At 33.1% G+C, this 12,739-nt stretch overlaps 1 protein-coding gene across 2 annotated transcripts; it reads left to right on the top strand.

Annotated features, from left to right (window-relative positions):
- On the top strand, window positions 1-9,263 carry LOC114193822. Of its 2 annotated transcripts, none has more exons than XM_028083766.1 (16): window positions 1-117; window positions 313-495; window positions 659-808; window positions 1,190-1,489; window positions 1,604-1,701; window positions 2,309-2,387; window positions 2,514-2,744; window positions 4,717-4,776; window positions 5,473-5,558; window positions 5,855-6,006; window positions 6,095-6,186; window positions 6,271-6,400; window positions 6,813-7,825; window positions 7,897-8,189; window positions 8,653-8,796; window positions 8,882-9,263. In XM_028083766.1, the coding sequence occupies exons 1-16, from the start codon at window positions 73-75 to the stop codon at window positions 9,015-9,017; spliced, it is 3,192 nt and encodes a 1,063-aa protein (XP_027939567.1). In that variant the 5' UTR covers window positions 1-72; the 3' UTR covers window positions 9,018-9,263. The 2 variants fall into 2 exon arrangements, with proteins under 2 accessions (XP_027939567.1, XP_027939566.1); XM_028083765.1 differs by having other exon boundaries at window positions 8,638-8,796.
- Window positions 9,264-12,739: the final 3,476 nt, after the last annotated feature.

The raw sequence follows: 12,739 nt of genomic DNA, 5'->3' as shown, positions 1-12,739 counted from the left end.
TACCTAATAATTAAGCAGACGCATGCAAAAAGTAGAAACCCGGTCTCCTTCGTGTCAAAGCTCCAATCCAAGATGGATTCTTCGGCGAAACTCATCCCAAGAAAAAGAGCATCCAAGGTAGAACTAGCTACTGTAATCAACTATGGCTTTGCATGTAGCTGAATTAGAGTGATTTGATATTGCATGTCACTGATCTAGAGCTATTTGTTGATGGGTGCAAGTGTTTATTCAACATTGAAAATTGAATTTGAGATTTGAGAAGAGAATGTGAAAAGTGAGAGAATTTTTTGTTTTATGTTTTTTCTGGAGCAGAATACTACACCGGTGAAGAATAACAGACCGAAGAAGAATAGCACGCCGAAGAAGAAGAGCACGCCGAAGAAGAAGAAGAGCACGCCGCCGAATAAAACACCTAACAAAACTGAATCAGAAGTTGCTTCAGCAGGATCTGCTTACAAGTTTGATCTGAGGTTGGAGGCAAAGCTGTCTGCGGAGGTTAAAGTCCTTCTTTGTAACTGTGAATCTTGAGTTCTTTTTATTGTTTTGTTCTTGAGTTGCATGCAATAGTGATATCTGTTAAAATATTAATTATGTGAGATGTGGGTGCATTGAAATAAGTGTGATCTGATATGTAGTTTATTTTCTGGAATGGAATCAGATTGATAAGAAGGTGTACGCTGGAAGGAGAATACATCCCTTTTTTACCTTGTGGAAAGAGGATAACGAACGACAGCGGCGACAAGCTTTATTGGCTAGAAGGAAAGGAAAAGGAATTAGTAGTTCCTGTCATGTATTTGAAGATGTTCAGGTTCCACAATCCAACTTTAACTGAATTTGTTCAAAGTTTTAACTGGTATCAAACTCAATCAAATCGAACAAATTTAACTAATTTCAATGAAATCTTAACTCAATATGTTAGCTTCAAAATTAGTCTAAATCCAACTGAATTGTAATTGAAGTTAAAAATTATGAAAAATATCTTTCAAATGTATACTGAACATTTTAAAATTTGTTCACCAAAACTGTCAATTGGTTCAACTATGTTTCTTTGTTCAGTCTATCATTCTTTTTTTCCATTCAATCGCACCTCTTAATGATAACAAATTTCTTTTAATGATAAAATTATCAAAGATTTGTATATTTTTGTTCTCTGAATTTTAGATGTTGCAATTTTCTCTTGTCAATGCAGGATAATGCCTCACCCATCGACTGGGGTGACTGGACATTTTTGGACAAGACCACAGTTGCATCTTTTGGTACACAGGGTTCAAATTTATCTTTTATGGATGGTTCGGTTGAATCCTTAAATTTTGATAACATAAGTAGCATTTCGAAATTCTCAAGTGCTTCTATGCCTGAGAATGTAATGTGTTGTCCAAGCCAACTTTCTACACAGCCAGATAGTAATAGTAAGCTGGAAATATCATCCCCAAATTCAGTAGTCTTAGAGAAAGCTAAGTGTCTTTTGAAGTCAGAAGATGTCGATGTGGTACATAACTCTTCTTCTTCCGTCTATAGTTTTATGTAATCACTTAGTTTAGATGGAAACAGTCTTATACCTCTGGGAAAATTATTTATAACCATTGCCAACACTATTTTTCAGGATCTGGGGTTGGAGGTGAATGAAAATACTTTCTCAGGACACAAGGACATTTTCAGAAAACAGGATATTGAACCGCAGAGTGAATTTCTTCAAGCAAGGTTAAGACGAGCATGAGCAAAATCAAATATTTTTGTGCTGATAATATATGCACATTTTACCAGTGATATTTTTGTGTTGTTCTTAAGTTGATGCATATGTGTACATTTTACTTTGATTTTTTTTATTTATTTTATGTTTATGTCATGCACATCTCCTTTATGATCTTTATGACATGGGTGCTATTAATTACTTCTTTTCTTAATAAATTGCATTCTTTTCTTAGGTTAGTTTTTTATTTTGGCTGCTGCCAAACTATATTTATTGAATTTTGACCCTTTGATTCTGTAAACCGTGTAAACCCTAATCAATTGGTTTATTTGTGACTACTAAAATTAAAACAAGGTGGATGTGAAATTATTTTGGGTGTTTACATCTTGATAGATATTGTGTACTAATTTGAGAAATTTATTTCTGTTGTCTTCTTCTCATATCTAATCTTTTAAACTAATAAACTAAGTTTGATCTAATGTACTCCGATTTTTCTCATATCCATTTTTATTCATATGTGACTTAGCATTTGAGAATTGTGCAACTTCATTTTTTCTGTCACTTATGCCACATGTCCCATTAGCAAACTTTTTTCATGATCCATTTCTTGCCTTGCAGTATGGGGTCTTACTACCATAGTTGTGAAGGTAACATCAGCTTATGGACAGACAAGTACAAGCCAAAAACCGTCTCTGAGGTCAACATTTCTTCTGGTTCATAATGATATTCTTCTTAACATAATACAAAGCATGCACAAAGTCATAATAGTTGCATGTTTGTAGTTCCTGAATAGAGTGGTTTATGTTGCATGACTTTGTCTTAGGTGTGTGGAAATGAAGAGGCTATGAATTTCTTGCGTTACTGGTTACATCTTTGGCATAAAAGACCTTCTCAATGCACAAAAAGTTCCTCTAAGGAATGTCAAAGAAAACCTTCTCAGTGCAGAAAAAGGTCCTCTAAGAAGGGTCAACAAGACGATACACTTGACCATGCTCCAGAAAATATAGATGAGGGTCACGTGCAGAGTGTTCTCTTGATTACAGGACCAAGTGGGGTAAGTGAAACTATATTTTGTCAAATCTATAACTTAGATAATTCTTTGCATGGTTGAAAACATAATTTAATAGGTGATCAGTAGGAATCTATTTTGTTTTAATAGGTATATTGAATATATTTTTTTATTCTTTATCTATTTACTTATTTTAATAATAAGTTTAAAAGTAAAAAATAATTTATTAAAATCTAATTAAAGATGGAAAGATGTAATTATTAAGATAAAAATTTGTGATAATCAAAATTATGAAAAAATACATAATATATAACGTATTACTAGTAACTATATAGAAAAATCTTTTAAAATTAAAAAATACTATTTATTAAATTAACATTTCATATCAAGTCAGATAAAAGAGTTCTTTTTTATCTTCATTAATAAAATAATAGAACAATAGAATATACGAAAAGAATGAATTTGTATTTAACTTCTTAATTTTCTTCCAAACAAAAGAAAATATGTGATATGAATAAAATATACGAGAAATATAGAAAAAATGAGTTTGTGTCTTATTTTCTATATGTGAGAGTAAGAATATAAAATAAAATATATGAGAAATATAGAAAAAATTAGTTTATGTCTTTTCTATATATCTTTTTCGAAAAAAAAAACATGTGAATGTGAGAATATTTGAAAAATTTAAAAGATACGAGAAAACATAAAAATATCTTAATAAATTTATTTATTTTTATTGTATTTAATGTTATATTTTATTATTTATTAACATTAAATATTATATTTTATTAAAAAAATAAAAATTATTTAATTTAATTTTTACTAATATAATATACTACATTATAATTGTAAAATTTTTAAAAATATTTAAGGGTTATGACCCCTCGATCATAACACTAAGAACCGCCTCACCATGTGACGGTCAGGTGAAATAGAGAATGAAAATGACTTAGTCTAGTCATAAGTATCAGAAGACCTTGTTTCTATTTATTTTTATATTGTTACTTATTATTAAACTTCAGAAATTTAAGAATTTATATATTAGTTCCAATTGTTGATTATATTACACAAGGATTTATTTAATTGTAACCCTTCGTAGTATAAAAGGGTAACTGTGGGTTAGAAGTGATCTTTCTCTTAGTTCTTCCTAACCGTGAGTTATAACTGACTTTACTATTCTTCCCATAATGTTGTTTTTGTTCTTCAAAGTTGTAGTTCTAATATATCTATACATGAGTTTCTGTATCAGGAAATTGCAACCACACTTTTTCTGTGTGTTTGCATTCATTTTTAGTATCAGTCATATTTGAGAAACTTAATGACAAATTTCTTGCCAAGGTGTTAACAAAAATGACACAGGTTGCATCATTCTGCTGTCACCAAAAAACTCCCTGGAGTTTTCTTTCTGATCATGGATGCATGCATGCACCATTTTGATCCTGTAATAAATATTTTAAGATAGAAGGAGATTTTGTATGAATTTAAATGTAGCATGCATAGTTATAAATTGGTTGACGTTTTCCGTAGGATTATGAAATTAGGAGAGGTTTGTGTATGATGCAACAAAAAAGCAGCAGTTACTGACTCCTTTACTCTTTACTTGTTTGTGTTATTTCTCTTAACATCAGTATTTAGGTTATCAACAACTCTTCATTCTCTCTGCTCTTTGGATTTTGATTGAGTGAATGTATATAAAATCCAAACTTTTTCATTGTTTCTTCCACCACAATTTTCTTGACTTGGTAAGAATAATATTGTTGTCCTTTGTTCAATTATGCACAGTAATGATCATGAAAAGTTGTCATTTATTTTTCTTCTGGTTATCATGGCAGTTTTAAGAAGTGGTTTTTATTTTTTTTATTCTTGATATATTTTGATTGAAGGTACATGAATTAAATCTATTTCCCTTTTGTAACTAAGAGAATGCTGACATAAATGCATTCAACTTGGTTGTAGATAATTATCATCATCTATATGTTCTTGGATATAATGTAAACTTTGTTTTGTGACCTTGCAGAGTGGCAAGTCTGCAGCTGTCTATGTTTGTGCCCAAGAGCTAGGGTTTAAAGTTGTAGAGGTATATCACTGTTTAGAAGTATACCTTTGAATATTTATGTTTTACATTGATAACTTGCTTGTATCCTCACTTACAAGAGAGGATAGGTAATCCTCTAATGTAAACCAAGGAAAACAAAGTAGAAACCTTAACTGGTAACCACAAAACAAACACAAAATTAAGAAATTAGAGATGATTAATTTGGAAATCTAAACAAGCTTCAAATCATGATGACCTTGTTAACAACATCATTTAATTTCACTCTGTCTATCCTGTCCTTGTGCATAGTAGAGAAACACTAGACAATCCACAACTGTGAATGTTTCAGCAAGTTTCCAATAATAAGACGTTTTTGAGAAACAGATGTGGGATGTACCTCCTCACTCCTACATGAGAAGCTTTTTGTAATATCTTCTAGTTGTCACTTCTTAAAACTTTCTTTGCTTTTACAAATATGTAATTCTGTTAATGTATCTGGAAAAAAAAGGGAAATATTACTTTGACACCCGTTTAAAAAAATCCATCTTACAACTGTGAATTTACTAATTTAATAATACAATAATATGTATGTATTAGAATTTCAAATTAAAAAATAAAATAAATATTATTAAAATATTATTATCTTAAATATTCAAGTGGGTGTTTTTCATTCAGCATATGTAAAAATATAATCACTACAAAAAAAAAAATCAAAGTTTGTCTCTCATGTCACAACAGATCAATGCATCAAGTTGTCGAGATGGAACTGCTATCACTGATATCAAGAATAAACTAGAAGAACCTGATGCAGGAAAAATCACAAGGTTTATTAATCTGTCCTTACAAATTATTGTTACTGAACTTCTGTTGTTGTGTTATTTTATCTGACCATACTTTATCTTATAGTGCTGTTACTTTCTTTCAATATTTTGTTGACTTATTTGAGTGTTATTTTGTTTGAGAATCTTTTTTCTTTCACAGGTAATGAGCACATCATTTAATTTTTTCAAAGGAATATATATATTGTAGACAAGACAAAACTATATTCTGTACATATAAAAGCATTTTGTCATAGGTGGTTCTTCCAAAATCAAGTAATTATCTGTCTTTATATTGGCAGGTGGTTGCTTCCTCGTTCTGTTGAAGCTCGCCCAACTTTAATTCTAGTTGAGGATGTGGACATTATATTTCCTGAAGATCGTGGTTGTATCACTGCCATACGACAACACTTCTCGGCCACAGAAAAATGGCCTATTATATTCACCAGCAACAGTGAGATGACTTGTTAAATAATGTATCTTTGCCCAATCTATAGCTTTTATGTGTTCATATTTATGACAATGCAATTTTTTAAAATTAGGAAATTGTGGTGGCCTACCAAAAAGTTTTGAAAGACTACATGTTTCTTTCTCATATCCATTGCCAGATGAGTTACTTCGCCATATAGAAAAGGTATGTGCTCTAGGATTTCTATATTTCAACCCTCAAAGCTGGGAAAACTGAACCTGAAATTATACATCTATGGATAACCTGCAGGTTTGCGTCACAGAAGAAGTCAATATCAATCCTCTCCTACTGAAAAAAATTATCCAGTCTTGTGATGGAGATATTCGGAAAACTATTATGCAACTTCACTTCTGGTGCCAAAGTAAAAAGTATAGCGAAGGTGCATTACAAAGCCCTTTTGTTGCATGTCTGTATGCTTTTGACTTGTAAGAAAATAATAGTTGTTCAAATTTGGACTTAATGTGTGCATTGATGCTCTCATATTAAGACCTACTATTTTTTCATCTGTGTTAGCAATAGCTTGTAGAACGTACGAAGAAATCTTGTTATTATATTATTTATTGATTATTTTAGGAAAGATATAAAAGGTTAGAGAAGATAGATCATCTTAAAAATATACTCCTCTCTAGAGATAGGGATGAGCTGTTTTGAAATTGATTCATCAGGGCAAACCAACATCAGTTGCACTGTTATTTATTTATTTATTCACTCTCAAAATATTCCTTCTTCGTTAATATTGGCTAATAATGCAACCTAACCTAACATTTTCATATTAATTATTTACTGTTCAGACAGGAAAGTGGGAAAGGTGTATGGTATGCTTCCTTTTGATGTTGAGGCTTGTCACCACATTATACCAAAGATACTACCCTGGAATTTTCCCTCAGAGTTGTCCCAACTCATTGAGAAGGAAGTTGCTAAGTCAATAGCCACAATGGATGAAAACTCGTATTTGCAGGTGTTAGTTAACCAAGAGCTAGACATAAATGAAAAGAAAGATAAGGTGAAGAGAATCAAGAGATCTCTTGCAGACTGCAATGGGTTTGAAAGTCAACAAAGTGCTATTTCTGAATTTTCAAACTGCTCTGGATCCCCGGTAACATCCTCTTCAGACGTTCATGAGGAAGTTTACAAGAGACATTCCCTTGAAAGCAACAGTGACTATCTCTTTAAGTTTCAAATGAATCAAGCCTATCTAAGTTCATCATTTTCCAAACCGGTTAGTTCAATTTTGGAAAGAGAAACTACTTATGATGCATGCTTAAATGAAACGTATAAATCATTTTATGCATCGAGTTTACATGGATCAATATCCGTTCCTGAGGCAGCAATTCAAAGTGGAATAAAGCCAATGACTGGACCAGTGTCTGGTTCAGTAGAAGGATCTTCTCTTGATAATGAGCTGACACCGACCACTTTCACTTTTTGTCAATCCTCAGACAAATTGCCACCAAATTCTTATCCATTTGCAAATCCTGAAATTCTAGAATCTTCTTTTACAAAAGCAGTTGTGCAAAATTTCAGAGATGGGAATACAAAAACCACAACTGTGAGTAATGCCATAGATGCGTGCAGTCATATTGATTCTACATCAAACTCAAAGTCTTTTGACTCTAGTCCATCGATACCAATGGATATGGTACAAGAATTGTGGAGGGAACTTCGTACATGTCGAAAGGATTTAGGACAGGATGACGACCAAGAACAACAAAATGTTATTCAAGTTCTTAAACTTACTAGTGGGCTGACCGATCTAATTTCTGAAGCTGACTTATTGTTTCGTGATCACCAACCAAAACAATGTGTAAGTGTTTTAAAATGTGCTTTTCTTCGTTTATATTGTACCGACACCTTAATTATGACAATAATGTGTAGGGTATGATGGAGCCTTCGATGACACTTTTTGAAGAAGCCACAAAGAGTTGGTATGATGAGCAAATGATGATGTCTACAGTTGCTGTACATGGTTTTTCTTTTTATGCCAAACATATATCAGATGTAGGATCCAAGTTTGGTTATGAGAACGAGGTAGATCTAATCTCAGAGATGTTGGCTAGCACTACTAATGTTATGGCACTGGGAAAATTGTCTAGACAAGACCAAATAAAAAGTACCAACATATATGACAATAAGCTATTGAAGATGAATGACCTGACAAATGATACCAAGTAGGTATTCCATGACTTAATTTTAGAGTAGTGATGAACATACCACCATTTTACCCTCACAACATCCATAGTATTTTTTTATAACTTTTTATACTTTTTTTTTTCATTTATAAGTGTTCAATGAATCTTCTTAATCATTAATCACTGCATCTAATATATTATCCTTTTTGAGTGTGAAACTTTTTTACAAATTTATCTTTAAAAAATACTTTAAAGATTGAAGAAAGAAATGTATTTACCTTTGGTATGAACTCTTAAGTGATACAAGGGTATTGGAGTATCGGAATACAATACTATGCATGCATCTTAAGGGGTATTGGATGAATGTTGGGACTATACTAGATGTTTATCTTTTTCCATAATTTGAATTGTTAGTGCAAACAATTCCACAACTATCTGGAACTTATTATCTTAGCGATTTGCTAATGTGGAAATATGATGAAAACAGAACATCTTTTTCCAGCGTGATCCGGTCCATGATGCCAGCATTATCATCCTTGTCAGTGAGAGGTCTTGCATTAAGTGAATATATATCTTCACTACGCCAAATCTCAATTTCTGAAGGTTTTCGCATTTCACATGATTCAGAAAATACGAGAAAACGAAGGTACATGTTATGAAGCAAATTTAGTTTTCAGCGTTCTAATTAATTGGAATAGTTAACCAAGAATATTTGAATTGTTTAAATGCAGAAAAGTTGATCGACATTATTTGAGCAGAGGTAAATTGAAGTTGACTCCTGAAGATATATCATTGGTGTGCAAAGGTGATTTATACAGAAAGATTTCTTCACAGTACATTGCTAAAATGGAAAGCAAAAGTGCATGATCGAACCTTAGAGTATGGATTTAATTTAATAGTAAATCCATTTGTGGTGTAAAAATAAAATCGCTGGTGATTGGCATAGGACGAGACCAATAAAGTTTATTTTTGCCTATGATAATGATCATGGACTGAGACGAAAATAAACTGCAACAGCGATAGAATTACCAAATGAGACTTGTATGAACCTTTAATTGTAGGCATTTTATTGTTACTGAAATAATCTTGTTTTAAACAAGAATTATGTAGTTATGACATTGCATCAAAATTTTCAGTTTTACTGGATGTTGATTCATCTACATGATAATTTTCTTGATATTGGAATGGCGGATCTCCCTTAGGGACTAAGGGGGTCGTGGGCCCCCTCCTTTTTTTTCACATTATTTATTAAATTATATAATATATTCATATAATATACTTTTATTGTTTTAAAGTATAACTAAAAACATTGGTTTTGTTATATATCAAACTTAAATAACTATTACATTTAAAAATTTGAAGAAAAATGATAATATTTATGATATTTTTTGTTTCAAACATTGTTTTAAATATGTAGTTGTGACATGTTGCATCAAAATTTCCAGTTACCGAATGTTGATTCATCTATATGATAATTTTCTTTGGACAAACCTTTGCAAAAAATTTATATATAGGAACCAATGGCAGACCTTGGTTACGGATTAAGTGGGTCGGCTCCTTATGTAACATCTCATTTAATATATAACCTTAATTAAATGAAATATCATATACAATATAATATAAAGAGTAATGCCATTTAGTTTAAGTGTCAAGCATTACAGTTATCCATGAATAAACTGGAATAAAGACTGGGCACACCAAGATATCATGAACAAAATTAAAAGATTCAACGGATGACCAAAAGTTTGCTCATAGAGCAAAAGATTACAATATAATAAAGGACTTTCACAACATGAGTCTAACATCAACCCATGACCATCAAGTTGCAGCATTCCCGTTGTCACTGTGATCACAAGGAGTTCCCATATCTGCTCACACCAAAAGGATTGGTGATCATTGCAAAAAGGAAAACACACACAAGAAGACAACACAAACAAGAAGGGTAAGCTAGAGTAAAAAGGTTTTATCATACGACTAATTATACAATTTAAAGTTCAAGCACAGATAAATCAACCAAGCATGTGATAGCAAACAACAAGACTCTAAGACTCAATTATCCGGATACATATATATAATCAGTCGGATTCACTAGATGCTTGCACTTGTGATGGCGTAGCCATTGGCAATGGGTTTCACCCTACCACGTACAAGATTAGCCTTCAAACATCTAAGGCCATTATTCTGCCAAAGACTAGGGCCTCTTACTACTCTTACCACTTGAGTTAGTATGCTCTACATGAGACTAACTGACTCTTTATAGCTTTAGGATGCAATCCTTACTTGAATCCTTACTTAATTATATATGCTGAGGCACCACCACAAAATCTTACTAAGAGGTTCGTGGAATTATGTCCATTACATGAGACACAACCATGAGCTCTCACCAAGAGGGTCATGGAATTACGTCTATTACATAATGCACCACCATGAGATCTCACCAAGAGGTCCATGGAATTATGTCTAACTCATACCATAGCCATGCTTCACCAACCAACCATAGATTTATCATGCATACCGATCTCATGCCCATATTCAACCAACCATCCAATCATGTTTAATACGCATAATCATACCAAACTCATGAATTCCAGCCCATTAACCATTTAATACATGTATATTCACCCAATTAATGCTTTAACACCCCAAATTTAGGATGTCACGAGAAGCTATCATTGCTCTTTTTGTTTAAAATAAAACGATTATATCACAAAAAGGCACAAAAATACTCATAGTTTAAATGTAAATAAGTAATCCAAACTCCCATTGAAAATAGTAATAATAAAAAAACAAAGCTCCAATCAAATACTAGAAATCAAAAGCAATTTTCATAGTCTTCATTGTTTGATTGAAATAAACTAAATAAATAATAATCCCCTCGAGTACATTCCATCCTCTCCGCAATCTACTTTGAGTCAGAAACATCTGCATTACCATCTACTCACGTATAACACACACGTTATACGATCATCGCATGGGAAACAAACACACAAACAAAAAAATAGGGGTAAGCTAACCATAAACAATGATATATAAAAGAATTTCGTAAGAAAAACATGTCTAATAATACTCAATGTCGCATTCAAGTAACACGGAAACATTATCATCACAATTCATCCTTAGTTTGAACATACAAACCCCAAATCCAAACAATCATACGAAACTAAACATAGCATCACATTCATCTAAAATCTTCAAATATAGTGATCATAATCAAGCTTTGGTTTTCCGCGGCCTCTCACCCCACAACATCAACATCTAGTGTCCTAGAATAGATGGTTCGATGTGTCCCATTAACGTAGCCAGATTGTTTCCCTTATTCCTCAAGGAATTATGAGTAAAAATGTCGATGCATCGCACATCGGGCACTATACTCACAACGAGCCGAAATAAGGTGAAACATTTTTCCCCTCCCCACTGCTTCACACTGGTAAGAGGGTACAACACTCGAACCAATCCTTTACCATTGCTTCACACAGGCGAAGATAATCTGTAAGACCCGTAGAATTTAATTAATTAAATAATTAGTTAATTAATAAATAGGGAGGGGTAATAATTATGACATTAAATGATGATTGGTATGACGTGGAAAAGTACTAGCTCAAGTGGTTGAGAGTACTTGGTTTGTGTGAGAGGACTTGGGTTTGAGTCCTATGTATGATACTTTTTGTATTATTATTATTATTTCAATCTATGAAAGCATGTTCTGTTATGATATGATGCTTGAATTGTGATTTCTAGCATGAAATATGAATTGGCATGATGGTTTGATATTGATTTGGCAATTGCATGGTTATGGGTTCAAGGTTTGGAGAGCTCACATTAATTTTTATATTTTTGGGCATTTTTGGGTCTGATTTGAATATGAAAGGGTTGGGAAGAAGCCCTAATGGTAAGGCAGCCGAGAGGTGGCTGGAAGGGAACCATAATGGTGTGGTAAATGGTAATAAACCCCATTCAATAAGTAAATTTCGTTTTTAAAGTATTAGCATAGTTTTAGGGCACCTTTAAAAAGTTCTAGAGAGGTAGAAAGAAGGGTTTTGCAATCTGAAAAATCTGACTTACATAGAGAGCACGGAAATTCTGGAAGCTTGTGAGGTTGGGAGAGATTGAGAGGCTGAAAAGAGAGGAACCAAGGAGGGCTAGTGGGCAAAGGAGAACTATTCAAGTTTCAAGGGTTAAAGTCTAAGAAGAGAACCAGGTTAGGGGAGTTTACCACGATTGATTTGTTGTTTGGTGTGAATTGTATGAAAGCCATACTTAAAATTATGCATGCACTGTGTTATTCTGTGATTCTGTTGAATTCTGGGAATTTTCCAGAAACCGCCTGGCGGGCTATACATAGCCGCCAGGCGGCTCATCCATTTCTGCACCAATTACTACATTTCTGGGTTCAGCGCCTGGCGGTGAATCCCTGTACCGCCAGGCGACTCAAAGCCTGTGTATGTGCTGAGTGTTTTTGCGTAAATCGCCTAGCAGAATGGGTGGTGACCGCCAGACGACGCGAGTCCGATTATCGTTTGGGGTTTTCCTGCGCGTTTGGTGTGAGTTGTTCGGAGGGAAAGCGAGGAGTGAGTTTAGGGAATGATTGG

Source organism: Vigna unguiculata, chromosome 8 (genome assembly GCF_004118075.2).
Source record: "Vigna unguiculata cultivar IT97K-499-35 chromosome 8, ASM411807v1, whole genome shotgun sequence".
Classification (NCBI taxonomy): Eukaryota; Viridiplantae; Streptophyta; class Magnoliopsida; order Fabales; family Fabaceae; genus Vigna; species Vigna unguiculata.
This window is presented reverse-complemented; position numbering and strand designations above follow the sequence as displayed.